The 16,758-nt window shown below is 36.9% G+C and overlaps 1 protein-coding gene across 8 annotated transcripts in view; it reads right to left on the reverse strand.

Moving 5' to 3' along the window:
* Positions 1-16,758, reverse strand: part of Unc79 (unc-79 homolog, NALCN channel complex subunit) — a 238,323-nt gene that overhangs the window by 189,623 nt on the left and 31,942 nt on the right. For all 8 annotated transcript variants that reach the window (XM_069997680.1, XM_069997681.1, XM_069997678.1 and 5 more), the window contains exon 2: positions 4,507-4,627. In XM_069997680.1, coding sequence (XP_069853781.1) covers positions 4,507-4,627 — 121 coding nt within the window. The remainder of the gene's footprint in view (positions 1-4,506; positions 4,628-16,758) is intronic.

Raw genomic sequence — 16,758 nt, forward strand, 5'->3', positions numbered from 1 at the left:
GTGTGTGTGTGTGTGTGTGTGTGTGTGTGTGTGTGTGTGTGTGTGTGTGTGTGTGTGTGTGTGTGTGTGTGTGTGTGTGTGTGTGTGTGTGTGTGTGTGTGTGTGTGTGTGTGTGTGTGTTCTCCTAAGCAATTAAACATTAGCATTTAATTAAGATTATTGTTATGGGACTAAAATCTCCTTTAAAAAACATATTAAGCTTTTTTTAAAGAGTTAGGACAGGAAACTTTTCCCCAAATGTAATGCATTTTGTTTTGTTTTGTTTTTTAATTTTCAGCTTTTGCACTTGTACCACAAGAAAGATTCAGGAGAAGGAATTACAAAAGAATGCCTGGGACAGGAAGAAGACTAAGAACTCTGAAAGATTCTACAGGGTGAGAAGCAAAATCCTTAAAGACTTTAGAAGCTTAAAATACGATCACAGACTGCTTTTAATGTAGAATAAACAGACTCCTCGGTAGCAGGGAGAGGATTAAACTTGATGATCATCTTTGTAGTTACTTCTAATACTAACAGCAAACAAAAAATTCTATTCATCCATCGGAGAGAATGATACTGTACCATTCATAAGGAAATGGAAAGACTTGGAAAAATTATATTATGTGAAGTAAGCCAGACTCCAAATAAAAAAAAAGATTGCATGGTTTCTCTCATTTGTGGTAGCTAGAACGTGCCTATAAATCTGTAAGTAAACACATTGGGTACTATGCAAGCAGTTACAAAAGAATTAACTGAAGTATGATAGACTCTGTGGAGAGCTCAAATAGTATAATTCTTTAGAAAGACTAAGTCAAAGCTCAGTAAAATAAGAACCAGAAATGGGTACTTGCAATAAGGGTGGGGCCGGAAGAGACGGTAAACAAGGGGAAAAGGGAGAAGAATGCAGTCAAGAATTTATTGTATATTCCGTAAAAATAAGAAAAATAAGGGAAGGGAGGGTCAAAGTGAGGTGGTGAAGATGTTGAAAGGATGGCACAGTTCAACGTGCATTGTATACATAAACAGCTTTGTTAAATGGAAAAATAATTCAATACATAGCCTAAAAAACTAAGAAAAGTGAGGGAAAGGGTGGGCTGGCCGGGGTGGGTGGGAACGTTGAAAGCATGACGTTGATCAGACACAATGTATTCTTAAACTGCTTTGTTGAATGGCAACTCCTTGGTACAACTACTTGAAAGAAAATAAAAATACTTTTTAAAACAAACCCTAACCACTGATGTTGTATATAAAGTAAGTGTTTACTGTCAAACTTAAAACTCTATTAAGTTAAAAAATGAGTACAAGGGCTGGGAAGGTGGCTCAGTGGTAGAGCACTTGCCATGCATGCATGAGGCCCTGGGTTCGATTCCTCAGCACCACATAAGCAAAAAGAAAAAAGCCAGAAGTGGCGCTGTGGCTCAAGTGGTAGAACGCTAGCCTTGAGCTGAAGAGCTGAGGGATAGCACCCAGGCCCAGAGTTCAGGCCCCACAACCGGACCCCCCCGACAAAAAAAATGAGTACAAGTTAGTACTCAGATGTAATTTGACCTAGAACCCTAGGTCACTGTTAGATTCACATAGAATCATGAAGTTTTCTGCACTGGATGAAATCTGGACAAAACTCAATTCAATAAATAGTCACTAATCTTTTACCATTCTCAAAGCAAGGGCTAGTACACTAGATATTACACAGGACTTTCTTCTATACCTAGAATTTAGGGAACCTCTACAGGCTCTAATATACATCTAATTATGAACTAAGTAGACATATGCAACTCTTTAACTGTTTTTTTTTCCTCTTTTTTTTGGGGGGGGGGGAGGTGGCAGGAGAGGGTGGAGAGGCTTGAACTAAGGGCCCTGGGCACTGTCCCTGAGCTTTTTTGCTCAAGGCTAGCACTCTACCACTTGAGCTATGGCACCACTTCCAGCTTTTTCTGAGTACTTTATTAGAGATAAGAGTCTTACTGCCTTTTCTACCTAGACTGGTTTCAAACAATAATCCTCAGATCTCAGCCTCCTGAGTAGCAGGATTACCAGGATTACAGGCGTGAGCCACCAGCTTGCACTTTAACAGATTTTATAATCAACTATGATAACATATAGTCTTTCCTCTCCTGTGGATTAAATTAATTGAGGCTAACTAAACATCTAGGCTAATCTCCGCTTTTCAAAATAGGTACAAAATTCTACTGAAATTAGTGAGAGCTGCATATATTCATGAATATTAGATAATTGTTGCTGTGAAAATATAATTCTGACCCAGATAAAGCTGATGGAATTTTTTTTTTGGGGGGTCCGGTCGTGGGGCCTGAACTCCGGGCCTGGGCACTGTCCCTTAGCTCTTCAGCTCAAGGCTAGCGCTCTACCTCTTGAGCCACAGCGCCACGTCCGGCTTTTTTTTTTCTTTTTGCTTATGTGGTGCTGAGGAATCGAACCCAGGGCCTCGAGCATGCAAGGCAAGCGCTCTACCACTGAGCCATCTTCCCAGCCCAAGCTGATGGAATTTTATAAAATGTAAAATGTTGTTTTGTTGTTGTTTTTCTCCTTTGAGGACTTTGCTATGTTTCTCAAGTTGGCCTTCAACTTGTGAAGCTTAGCTTCCCAAGTGCTGGGATTTTAGGCATGAACCACCATGCCCAGATTTTTCTTTTCTTTTTTTGCCAGTCCTGGGGCTTGAATTCAGGGCCTGGGCACTGTCCCTGAGCTTCTTTTGCTCAAGGCTAGCACTCTATCACTTGAGCCACAGTGCCATTTTCTGCGTTTTGTTTATATGGTACTAAGAATCTTGGAGCTCGAATTTGAGCTCAAATTTGAGCTCAAGATTCTTAGATAATTCTGAGCAACTTATTTAGCCATTCTGTGACAATTTCATTATCTGTACAAGGAATATAATAATCTACTTATAAAATTATGAGGTAATGACATGTCACATTTAAAGTACTCAGAGCAGTGTCTGATATATGTAAGTACAATTGCTGTATATAATGTTGTGGTAATCATAATTCATGTTTCTGATCAAATAGTTCAATTGCACAAAATCTTCTCCAACAAATTGCCTGTACAAACTACCTTAACCCTAGTTTCACCATTAAACTGCTAAAATGATCGAATACTAATGCAATTGGCTCAAAAAAAAAAAAAAAGAAAGAAAGAAAGAAAGAAACATGACTTTAGTACCCTAAATTTCTTTACTTTCCGGTCAATTCTACATCCTAAGTAGCAAGCTCTGAGATGCCAACAAGGTGTCACCGCTTTTCAAATGGAATTCATAGAACTTCCTACCAAAAATGTGCCTCTCATTTTAAGGACTTTTACAACTTGTGATCAATAAAAAAGGCTTCTCATTGAGATCCCTGACCTCAAAGACAAAAGGAAAATTCAAGAAAATAGAATCAGATGGGTTTGTTAATAAATTTATCTTATTATTACTATGAACACTGAGTTAATTAATCTACCACCATTCAATAAGTAAATGACCTATACCATAATCTTACACTTAACTGTGCTATGCTAATACATGGGTTTAATTGACAGAATCCTTTCAAGTAGGGATACTCAGTGAAAAGACAGCCCAGAGAAGAACAGAGAGATGGGAACTGCAAAATAGTAGCTGCTTGATTTCCACAGGATGTTCCACCCAAAAGCCCATGGCAAAGTGGTATACTGCTATAAATAGCTCCAGTGTCATGACAATCATTCCTAATTTGTGTTCTTCAATAAATAACTTACATAACCTATACTGCAAAATAACTAAAAGAAATCATAGCAAGTCAGCCTATGTGCTTCTTTAAAGCAGATCTGAAATGAGAAGATCATGGTGATGGAAAACACCAAGCCTGAGAATTTAATGAGAAGTGAAATGCTCTTTGAACTTTTCTGGTATCATTTCTCAAAACAACTGAGCCCTCGCTGGAAAGGCACATCTCTTTGCATGTGGGTATGAGTGAAAAGTGTGATACAGAATGGTCCCTCAGGTCTCTACCTTGTAGTAAAAATAGTCAGTATATAATAAGAGCTCATTTGGGTTTTTGTTCCTTCTCCTCCACAAAATTTCAGTATCAATCATAAAGCATGTTTAATACTTGAAGTGGTACAAAGACAAAAAAAAGCAATTTTTTACTACCATATACTGCGCTTAAAGCAACAGAAAATACTAGTGATGAACCACCTAAAATATGATTCTGATTTTTAGACTAAAAGGTGTTTCCTGGTTTTTCATTTTAAACAATGTAAGCTCTCCTTTTAATTCCATGCTGTGTTAGTGCCAAATATAGACCTTTTATATATCTCTTGAAAAGACATTCAGACTGTGGAAAGCAGGCAACAGGCATGCCACCATCTTCCAGTTAGCCCTAGATTCTGATCTGCTATATACACCCAGAGGACTGGAGTCCAGACTCTTCTGACAAGAGCACTAGAAAATGTAATGCCTTTCAAAACTTTCAAGTCAATAAAAATTTAGGTCCCAATAAATTCAATAGTACTATCTAATAGTTGTCTCAAAGTAGAGGATATTTTCAGGCTTACCTTAACAAAGTTTGAGAAAAGTATTTCAGGGTGTTTGCAATATCTGTTCCTGATGGTACAGGATAAATGTTGTGAAGAACCCGGTTATGATATTCCTGCAAGTACCGGATCTTGGAAGCAACTAGATAAAAGCAAAAAACAAAAACAAAACAAAACAAAAAAGAAGAAAAAGAATCATCTTGTAATATGTATTAGACATACAGATGTTTTTAATAATATTATAGGAATTTAATCAGTGTTTCAAGGAACATATGTAATTTTTATTGAAATTTCATAATAGAAATAATTATAAAACACCTTTAATTTCTTCTAATTGTATTCAGTACTCAAAATTATTTTAGTCATCTAAATTAATACCCACCCTATTTACGAATTGTACATTATTTTTAATCAGTAAGAAAAGCAATATTCCAATCATTTTCTAATTACTCCCAAATGAGCTAATTCTGAGCAAAGTAATAATAGATATGTCTCTGTCACTAGACAGTTATATTTAATATTGCTTAACTGAAATTGAGAAAACTCAAAGGTCTAAAACTGCTTTTAAAAGGGGGCGGAGTCTGTTGCAAATGCCATCAACTGAAATCAGATTTTTTTTAACTTAATAAAGGATCATGAAAGTATGTTTAGTTTGATTATGTCAAGTTAATGCTTGAACTGTGCATATATGTTAAAGGTAAGTTAACTTGGTGAGTATTAAGAAAGAATATAACAATGGTGCAGTAATTAAACATTTTAAATGTCACAGTTTTCTTCCAAAGAACCCTTCCTAATTGCTTGCTGAGCTTGGCTGCTCAGGAATACTAAACAGGTTTATTTACCCTCCTAGACCTACCTGGAATCACCAGCATTGTCCACATTCCTGACCTGACCTTTGACCTGGCTGTAGTGAATGGCCCAGTTCTAGTCATTCCTCTTTGCAAATCCCAAGGAGCCATGATGATCAACGTCTCTCTGGTCTCCTCTTCCACAGAGTTCTCAATACTGTCCATTTGTTCTTTCACTCTTTAAGGCTATCAAGGGAGCCTCTTAGGTGGTATGGCTCACTGTCAGTGGTTAGCAGAAGACATATCAAGTCCTGGAGATGCAAGGCTTTGCTGTTCCCAATTGCCCATGGAAATAAGCTCCTGGATGCATTCTAACTGAAATGCTAGCTTAAGCAACTTAAAAAAAGTCAAAATTCTTTTGACAGGTATGGGACTTAGAATCACAGAATAATAAAGTAGCAGAACTGGGAGAACCTTAGAGACCATTTCTCACACCCACTTCACTTTAAAGATGTGAAAATGATGCCCACAGTTGAGCAATGGCAGCGCTGACCACTCTGATTTCCTGACTCCCAATCCAGTGCTCTTTACACTATGACATACTCTATAACACAATTAAAATTAAGTCAATATGTACATAGTTATGTGCATATGTCATTACATGACATAAGAATTTCTAATAGTAATAATTAATTCTAAAACCTATATATACCATTTTTCAGATTTGCTTTTTCTCCTCTCTACTTTCTGAGCTATTTCCATAATCTGTTTAATATTTTCCCAGAAAATAAATCTACAATGCAGATAATGTCTTGAATTTATATAGTATATTAGCTCCCAAAGTAAGTATCAAGATCATATCTATTCACTCAACTCTGTTTAGTCACGACTTTCTGCTTAAGAAAGTTTAAGTAGGTGATATTTGAAAACATATCAATTATATAATCTACAAAAATCTACTTTCTTCTTAGTGTTTTTGATCTGTCATTCATCATAGTTGTCACAGTACGATGAACCTCCAGATTATTACATAGTTCCAGGTTCCAAATGTCTGATATTTATGCTAGGTCAGCATATGACCTGCTCACCCACTATGACAATAATGCTTTGTTACTGTGACATTTCCCAAGCTTTAATATTCAGCATGTTTCTGTAGTGTATTTCAAGAATACCATTAATCATTCCAACATCTAAAAACCAAAGTTGATGACAGTGCAAGGTATAGACAAAAAGCTCAAATGAAGAGAAAGTCTAAAATTCTCCAACTCAATGTCTTGTTCTTAGTTTAAGACCTCTAAGTCACTACATAATGATCATAAGCATTTAAAAGTCTTTATAAAATGAATGGATTTTATAAGTCTTTTTCATTAAAATGCATTGAGTTCATTTCAAAAAATATCCAAAAGTGCATGAAAAAGCAGACTAATATTTTACAAATTCACATGGCATTGCCTTTGTTTACTCACCTTTCTATTTTCTATACCAAGTTGCAAATTTCTTAAAAGGTGAAGACTATATCTTCCGCATGTCACTATTCCAAGCCTAACACGCTGTCTGGCACTTAGGGACCCAATATGTTCAAAAGATTAACTGAGCAATGAATTAATACTTAATAACAGCATTATCACTAGGTTATCTATAACATTTATACATATATCTGTACACATATATACCTATATCTGTAGACCTTTTAGTGCCAAACACCTAATAGGTACTTAATAAATTAATAATGAATTAAGGTAGAAAGAGGGTACATGAAAGAAAGGAGGAGGCAAAAGAAATAAAGAAGGAGACAAAGAAGAAGGAAATGTTAAGTAAACAATTTATACAATAGGTTGGAAGTATATTCAATCTACTTTTTGTAATGGTGCAAGTAACAAAATCGCAAAAATCAAAGATTTAGCTTTCACACTTTCACCTACTTGAAAACAACCAGAAAGGTCCCTGGCAAACAGTAACTTGTAGTTGTGCTAAGGATATGAATAAAATTCTTTTTCATTTCAACCTTGTACACAACAAATGTACAAGATTAATAAGCCTATGTGAGCACCCAGCACCCCATTAAAGCACAGAATTCTTGCTTGTGTACAGAATTACTTCACAGATACACCAGCCTATTACTGCAGAGACTCAAATAATTGGGCAGCACTGATATGTACAAATAATCTCCAGCCTCACCTGAAGCTACCTCTACTTTCTCTAGCTATCTTATATTCTTTTTCAAATACAGTTACATGCTCTTTGTAACTCCCTCTACACCCACTTCATTCTTTATACTTTTAAAATCCATCTGTTGGGTTAGAGTTGTGGTGCAAGTGGTAGAGCAATTGCCTAAATATGCTCCAGGTCCTGGATTTAATCCCCAGTATCACAAAAAAGGAAAGAACCATATGTTATGAACTAAATTCTGTGTCTCTGTCTCTGTCTCTCTCTTTCTCTGTCTCTGTCTCTGTCTCTGTCTCTGTCTCTGTCTCTGTCTCTGTCTCTGTCTCTCTCTCTCTCTCTCTCTCTCTCTCACACACACACACACACACACACACACACACACACACACAATTCATATGCTGAAACATTAACCCCAAAATGTAAATGCACTTGGAAATAAGACCTTTAAAATGGTGACTATGATCAAATAAAGGTGTTAAGGTAGTGTGACCTAATCCAATCTGTCTGGTGTCCTTTTAAGAAAAGATTAGGACAAAGAGCTGAGTCAAGTGAGGACATGCAAAAATGTGGCCATCTGTGAGCCAAGGAGAGAAGCCTCAGGAGTGACCCAATCTGCCAACACCTTGGTCTTAGACTGCAAGTCTCCAGAACTGTGCGAGAAAAAAATGTCTGTCATTTAAGTAACTGTCTGCGATACTGTTATGATGGTCTGAGAAAACTCATACACCATTGCAGAGGAATATCTCTAGATAAGAGCTGAGAGTGCAAACTCTGAAACCAAATAGTTCTGAAATAAGACCTTGGCTCTATGTCTACACCACCTATTTCCCCACTTGTAAAGTGGAGACAATTATATCAATGTCAGAAGGCTAGTTTGAATATAAATCAGTCTGTGCAAATCACTTAGCATTGTAACCAGCACATATTCAATATACAATTGGTATTTTTTAAAAATCTACTTACATCTCTTTTCCCCTGGTATCAAAGATGAAAAACCCATCATGAGAGCCTTCAATCCATCAGCTAGTCCTTTTACTTCATTAATACCTCCTTCTTTCCTAAATCATTCCCACCAACATTCAGACTAACTCTAGAATCTTCCTTGTCAAAGGAAAACAAAACCTTCCCCCAGGACTTTGTTCCCCACCAGTTACTGGCCTCTGACTTCTGAGACAAAGTTCCTGAGTTGAGTTAGGTGCACATTCTCTTCACTCCTTCACTTCTTGTTTGACTCTAACTTACTCAGGTCTGACTTCTTCCTCCACCACTGCACCGAGTCACTTTTCCTAGAACCATCCCCTTTAGATTGCCAAATTCCATGGACACAGTCATCTGTCTCTTTGCTAGATCTTTCAACTCACTGCATATAGACGGTCCCTCTTCAGTCTCAGTATTTTCTTCCCTTGGCTCCCCTATACCACTTTCCTCTGGGCTTCCTCTTCTTGAACATATTTCCCTCAAAGTGTTTTTCCACCTCAAAGTGTTTTTCCACCTTACCCCACTATATCGCCCATTGCATTGGAATTCATCATTGTTCAACCCTAGGCTCCCTGTTCCTCTCTCGCAGTATCTTCCATAGGCATTCCAATTCATCCATATGGCCGTCGATATTATTCCTGGGCCAGATATTATTCTTTTTTTTTTTTTTTTGTCCATCGTAGGGCTTGCTCGGGGCCTGAGCACTGTCCCTCAGCTCTTCAGCTCAAGGCAAGAGCTCTACCACTTAAGCCACAGTGCCACTTCCAGCTTTTGCTGTGTCTGTGGTACTGAGGAATCAAACCCAGGGCTTCATGCATGCTAGGCAAGTACTCTACCACTAAGCCACATTCCCAGCCCCTGGGCCAAATATTCTTAAATGTTCATCTCTCAAGCCCCATTACCAGTACAAAAATAAGTAAATAAATATTCATCTCCAATCCAGATGCATGTTTTTTTGAGTAACAGACTCATCTATCTAATATCTCTACTTAAGAATCATGAAGATAACTCAAAGTAAATAAATATATCCAACACTGAAAACTCTCCCTCATCAAAAGAAAAACTATCTACTTCATGTCATTTGTGCAAAGTATTCTGAAAATCATCCTTATATTTCCTCTTTAACTCTCATAATCCAATTCATCCCTAAATCCTATCAATGGTACCACCAAAGTACATCTCCAAGATTGGCCTCAGCTTTCATCTTCAGTGTCATTACTCTGTACTACTGTCTCCTAATGAATTCTAATAGTCTCTTCACTCATCTTCCAATTTGCTTTTACATCTCTTCAATTCCTTTTCCCTTTGGCAGCCAGAAGGATTTTTTAACTTAAAAACTGCTTCATGTAATCTTCTGTTTAAAATACTACAGTAGTTCCCCATTTCCCTCAGAAAAAAAACACACAATCCTTCATGTAGCGTACAAGTTCCTAGCCTCTTTTCCAACTTGATGCTGCAGCCTTAAGAGCCCACTGGCTCTTTCTCAATCTTTTTAATTTTTTTTTAACATGCAAAGCTAATTTCTGTTTGATTTCTTTCTTTCTTTCTTTCTTTCTTTCTTTCTTTTTTATCAGTCATGACGCCTGAACTCTGGGCCTGGGCACTGTCCCTCAGCAATTGAGTTCAAGGATAGCACTCTACCACTTGAGCCACAGCGCCACTTCCAGCTTTTTCTTCATATGTGGTGGTGAGGAATTGAACCCAGGGCCTCATGTATGCAAGGCAAGCACTCCACCACTGAGCCACCTTCCCAGCCCATCCGAAATTTTTTGCATGCATTTATCCCTCTCCTAGAATGCTTGTCTCACAATGTTCTGTCTGACTAACTCCTACTTACACTTTGAGTTAACTCTACATGCCACTTCTTTATGGAAGTCTTTGCTCACTTCCCTGTGTGAATTGATTTTCTGATCCTCTCCCATTTGAGGAGGTTTTTTCACATTAGTGAACACAATTTGCAAGTGTTTTATTTGAGTGTCTGTTTATCTCTTTCAAGTGGACAGTGAGCTCCAAGAACTATGTCTTTTACTCACCATTATAAAGCCCCAGGGCCTTGTAAGAACTGAATGTGCTGACTTCCTAGAAAAGATTGAAGGAAACAAGGCAGAGCAGGAGAGTAGCTTTTTTTTTTTTTTTTTTTTTTTTGCCAGTCCTGGAGTTTGAACGCAGGACCTGGGCATTGTCACTGAGGTTCTTTGGCTCAAGGCTAGCATTCTACCACTTGGGTCTCGGTGCCATTTCCAGCTTTTTCTGTTTATGTGGTACTGAGGAATGGAACCCAGGGATTCATGCATGCTAGGCAAGCACTCTACCACTAAGCCACATTCCCAGCCGGAGAATGCCTTTTTAAAGCAATTAAATTAGTTTTCCTTTTTTTTTCTTTTTTCTTTTTCTTGTTTTCTACTAGTTATTTGGGGTTTTTTTTATTGTGAAAATACTGTACAGAGGGGTTACAATTACATGGGCAAGGTAATGAGTGCATTTCTTATCAAGCATTGTTGCCTGCTCCTTTGTTTCCCCTTCCCATCCCTTCCAATATCCCTCCCCTTCCCCCAACCTTAAATTAGTTTTTCTTATAGCCTAAAAAGCCAACTATTAAAACTGGGATGAAAATACAATTTAAAACAAGAGGTCTAAGAAGTAATTTTTATCTATTACTTAAAAAGTGGTAATTTTTTGTATATAGTAAATCTATTCAACGATACTTCATTTCCCATCTAATCCCCAACATTTCTTTAGAAGCCTTGCTACATTTTAAAGACAGAGCCACAAAATCAAAATTCAGTCTTACATATAAAAATATTGTAACAAGGGCTGGGAAGGTGGCTCAGTGGTAGAGCGCTTGCCTTGCATGCTCAAGGCCCTGGGTTCGATTCCTCAGCACCACATAAGCAGAAAAAGCCAGAAGTGGCACTGTGGCTCAAGTGGTAGAGCGTTAGCCTTGAGCTGAAGAGCTGAGGGACAGCGCCCAGGCCCAGAGTTCAGGCCCCACGACCGAACCCAAAAAATATATATATATATTGTAACAATACAGTTTTAAATATTTTTCTTTAAATTTTATGTATATTCCTATAGTATTAGCTATATTTAAAGTCATCCACTCCTATTTTTAAATTTTAATGATGTTAATGATTATCACAAAAGCAAAAACTCTGATAAACACAATGAAGTCTATAAAAATTACCTCTAGGACCAGTACTCAGGAAAAACTACATATAAATTTTGATGTACGATAGTACATCAAATTTTCTACCTATAACCATACATTTTTTTAAAAAATGGATTAAAGGGCTGGGAATGTGGCTTAGTGGTAGAGTGCTTGCCTAGCAGGCATGAAGCCCTGGGTTCGATTCCTCATACCATGTAAACAGAAAAGCCAGAAGTGGCGCCGTGGCTCAAGTGGTAGAGTGCTAGTCTTGAGCACAGAGAGGCTCAGGGACCGTGCCCAGGCTCTGAGTTCAAGCCCCAGGACCAACAAAAGAAAGAAAAAAAGAAAGATGGATTAAATAGTATATAGTTTTAGTATTTTTTCCCCTCACTTTATCAGAAATAAATTTCTAAATAATTTCACTTTTTTTGTTTTTAAAGCAATTATAATTTATTGCATCCATTTGTTCATCATCTATTTGTGAGACTTGGGGCTATTCTTCATGTTCTATTCAGTGTTGTAAATAATATCCTTTTTAAACTATGCATGTGGCCAGGCATCAATGGGTCATGACTGCAATCCTAACTACTCAGGAGGCTGAGATCTGAGGATTGCCCTTTGAAGTCAGCCACAGCAAGAAAGTTTATGAGAGACAGAGAGAGAGAGAAAGAGAGAGAGAGAGAGAGAGAGAGAGAGAGAGAGAGAGAGAGAGAGAGAGAGAGAGAGAGAGAGAGAAAGTTTATAAGATTCTTATCTCCAATTAACCACCAAAAAGTGAGAAGTGGAGCTGTGGTTCAAGTGATAGAGTGCTAGCTTTGAGCACAAAACCTCAGGGACAGCGCCCAGGCCCTGAGTTCACTGGCATACACACAAAAAAAAATGCACATGGAATCTTCCATGCCCATTTCCTGTATGAGGAGCAGGAAATGTTTCTTATTCACTTCTACTTTACCCTGTTATACTAAAAAATATCTTTGCTAAAACTTTCAAAAAATATGGATTTATCTTTAAATATCCTTAGAATAAGCTTTGAATAGTGGAACTGCTGATACAAATACGAAATATTCCTTTTAAAGCTTGGGGAAGAATTAATATCTTTCTCTTCAGAAAGATATTTACCTACCATCAGAATGCACACCATTTAGCATGCATAATGTCTATTGAGCATACACAATGTGTACGAGGTACTCTATATACATTTTAGGTCTTTTCAATAGCTTTTGAGTTGTGGTTATTGTCATTACTACTTAAAGTTGAATAAAACCAAAGCTTAAAAAACAGTGTTCATTTGTATGGCTATAACATGGAATAGTAATACTTTCCCCATTCTATTACTTGACATTTAAACTGTAATCATTAGGTAAGACTGATAAACGGATGAGCTATCAGATTAAATTCATTTGATTTTACAAACATACCTACTTCACTAGTTCTACCCTTTTCTTTTAAAAAAAAAAAAAGAAAACAAATCATATTCATCCCTCAAGGCCCATCTGAAGGCACATCATTAAAATGAAAGACCACTTGGGAGACAGCAAGGGAAGGTGTGACATTCTCTCCAAAGAGAAATGTACTCTTTACCTGACTTATGTAACTGGAAGCCCTCTCTGTACATCGCCTTTATTATAACAAAAACATATTTCTAAAAATAAAATAAAATGAAGGACCAAAACTATAGCATCTTAAGATATTGCAGTCACATCATACATGGAGTCTCATGCTCCTCTCTCCCTTCCCAACAACTCAGAGCGCTACTTATTTGCTTCCAAAATTCTGTCACTTCATTATATAACTATGTCACTGATTATAAACTATTCCAGATGGCTCCAAAATTAATTCCATATGTGCAAATCTATCTTACCTAACAATACTTTAAGGTCATTGAAAACATACCTGTCTTCTATTTCATTTGCAACTCCGTTAGACTATGTCCTAATACCATATCCACAGCAGATGGTCAGCAGTGACACAGTGCTTAAAATGAATAAAAAATTTAAATATTCACAACCTTATGCCCTATTGCTAGTCTCTAAATACTTTTTAGTATTCTAATATCATCTACATAAATAATCTCAAATTAAAGTTTACTGTGTAAGATATAAATAACGTGGCATCCTTTTTCATGAATTATTTTCTTCTTTCTCTCATTCCAATAGAATAGAATGCCCCCAATTCAATTCTCTTGATATATATTTCAAAAAAGTTTAAATAGGTTCTTGAAGTATTCATTTTTTTTCTTCAAACTGTCCTTCTGCTTCTGTTTTTCTAGCCCTAACAGACTGGGTAAGTGTCGTGGAGTTTTTTTGATGCCCTGCAGAGAGCCCTGGATGGAGGGTGAGTTGCCACCTACAACTATGTGTAACCTCCAGCAAACTATTTAATATCTCTGAGACTCAGGGGTTCTTGTTTATTTCATTATCTTCTGTCCTGTTCTATTTTTGCTAAATAACAAATTTAAATAGTGTTTCCCTCCACATTCTTTACAAGTGTTGATTATTAATGTTGTCGATCTGATAGCATATGTTCTAATTTCATCTTGTTTTTATTGTTTTCTACATTAAGTCTAAGACTTAATAGATATGCTGTCATTGTCCCCTTTTAAGTCATTTTCTTTTCAGTCCAACCTTTCATTAAGAAATGATTTTTTAAAAACAAAAAACAAGCACCAATGGTTCCCACTTTTAATCCTATTTAATCAGAGAGACTCCGTCTCCAAAATAACCAGTCAAATGCGGGGCTACAGATGCAATTCATGTAGCTGGTACAGCACCACTAAGTAAGCAAACAGAGCAAGCATGCAGTCCTAAATAGTTCAAGCCCCAGATCTAAAAAGAAAAAAGGAGAAGGAAAGAGAAAGAAATGATAGATATAAGTAAAAAGTATTTGGACACATTTCTCAAATATAAGTTGCTATAGTGATTTGCCACAGTACTTTAAGAAAAACTATCCCTGACCCTTGAAATGTCTTCTCTTGATCAAAGATCAGTATAGAAGCTGGGTGCCAATGACTCATGCCTGTAATCCTAGCTACTCAGGAGGCTGAGATCTGAGGATCATGGTTCAAAGCCAACCTAGGCAGCAAAGTCTATGAGACTCTTACCTCCAATTAACTACCAGAAAACCAGAAGTGGTGCTGTGGCTCAAAGTGGTAGTGTGCTAGCCTTGAGCAAAAGAGTTCAGGGACAGCACCCAGGCCTCAGATTCAAGCCCTACAACTGACAAAAATACAGATCATTATCCTGCCCATGTAATTGTAACTCCTCTGTACAGTATGTTCACAAATAAAATTAAATTAATTTTAAAAAATACAGATCAGTATTGAACAAGACATCTTCCTTAATTACTACTATACTTTATTCACTATTTTTGTAACAATAGGAACATTTCATAGTCCTATTTGTTCTATCAAGAAATCATCTCTAATATCTACTGTCTTCTTCATTCACACTGACATCATCTTAATTAAAACTTGTAAATCTCTTTCCTTGATTAATTTCTGTGATTATTAGAGTGATTCTCTTCTGATCTTTTTCTACATGACATCCACAGAAATCTTTTTAAATTCAAATTTTCTTAACATTCTGTTCATTGAAATCTAAAATATAAAGTAAGAACATGGAACCTAGTAAGAAAGGTCCTTGCTTACCTGTCAAGCTTCACCTTTTGCTCTTTTCCATGTGTATTATATTACAATCACACTAAACTGCAAAAGCACAAACTCATGATGCTTTAATTTATCTATGAGTTGTACATTCCCTATATAGGAGTGTAGTTCACACTCATCTGCTTGATCAACTCCTAAGAATTATTTCAAACTCACTTGTAACCACTTCTGTTGTAGAAAATTCACTTTTCCTACAACAAGGTACATGAGAGGTAGCTTCTTAGTATGTCATAGTGCCTAGAACTTCCTTCTAGCATGGCACTTATCAATTGTATGATGTAACTAGTAATGCATGGTTGTTTCCTTTTGGACTGTAAGAAGTATCTTTTTATATATTTCAAACCCAGAATGTAAAAAGAGTCTAATCCTAATAAATGTTTGGTGAATGAATGAATGGTTTTGACATACAACTCTGAACACAAGAAAGTGATATAGAATTTATATTCTTTTCATAGGCTCATTTTGGATCCTGGACATGACACTAAAGTTTTCTCTGACTTCACTTCCTACTGCTAACAGAAAGAACAATTTGTAACACAAAAAAATTACTTTTATCATTTTCTTCCTAAATCTCTCAATTCTATCATTATTTTGGAGTATGGAGCTTATCTGGCTGACAGCTCACTGAAAAGATGAGGATGGGATTGTATCTGTGAAGACATAATAAGAGCAAAAAATATCTAATTCAAGAAGGGCAAACACAGATACAAATAGACGAACTGTGTCTAAGGAACTGTGTGAAAAGCCAACCATGGCCTTACAGTGCTAGGATATGTCCCCCACTCCTTCATGACCTGCTCTGAGGGTAGTTAGACTGACTTCATTCTTGGAGCCAAACAGCCTTAACTGAGGATTGCAGCTAGGTATCTCCTGGCACAGGGAAGGGAAACATTGGTCATACAACCACACCATTGGGAAGATCTTTTTTCTTTTTCTTTTTCTTTTCTTGCCTGTCCTAGGGCTTGAACTTAGGGGCTAGACACTGTTCCTGAGCTTCTTTTGCTCAAGGTTAGTACTCTATACCACTTGAGCTACAGTGCCACTTTCTCCTTTTTCTGTTTATGTGGTATTAAGGAATCAAACCCAGGGCTTTATGCATGCACTCTACCACTAAGCCACATTCCCAGCCCCTAAAAGATACCTTTTTATAACATGGGTATCAGAATAATTTTACAATTCCATAGTCATCAGCTGTAACTAAAACTTGGCCAATATAATTTGCATCTACTTAATGGAAATCCCTTCTACTTCAGGCTTTTTGCTGGTTAATTAGAGTTAAGAGTTTCATGGACTTTTCCTGCCACAGCTGGCTTCAAACTGTGATTCTCAAACCTGAGCCTCTTGAGTATCTAGAATTACAGGCATGAGCCACTGGCACCAAGCTAAACCCACAACTTTAATAACAAATAAAAGCAGTTAATTTAAAAAAATCAGAAATAAAGGTGTGAAAGGGCAAAGCATTGTTTGAAAGTTCTAGCAGAGAAGCAGTTCTTTGATGATCCTTGATCAAAAAATGTGTGTGACTTCTT

This window comes from Dipodomys merriami, unplaced genomic scaffold (genome assembly GCF_024711535.1).
Source record: "Dipodomys merriami isolate MVZ:Mamm:240054 unplaced genomic scaffold, mDipMer1.0.p SCAF_50, whole genome shotgun sequence".
NCBI classification, from domain to species: domain Eukaryota; kingdom Metazoa; phylum Chordata; class Mammalia; order Rodentia; family Heteromyidae; genus Dipodomys; species Dipodomys merriami.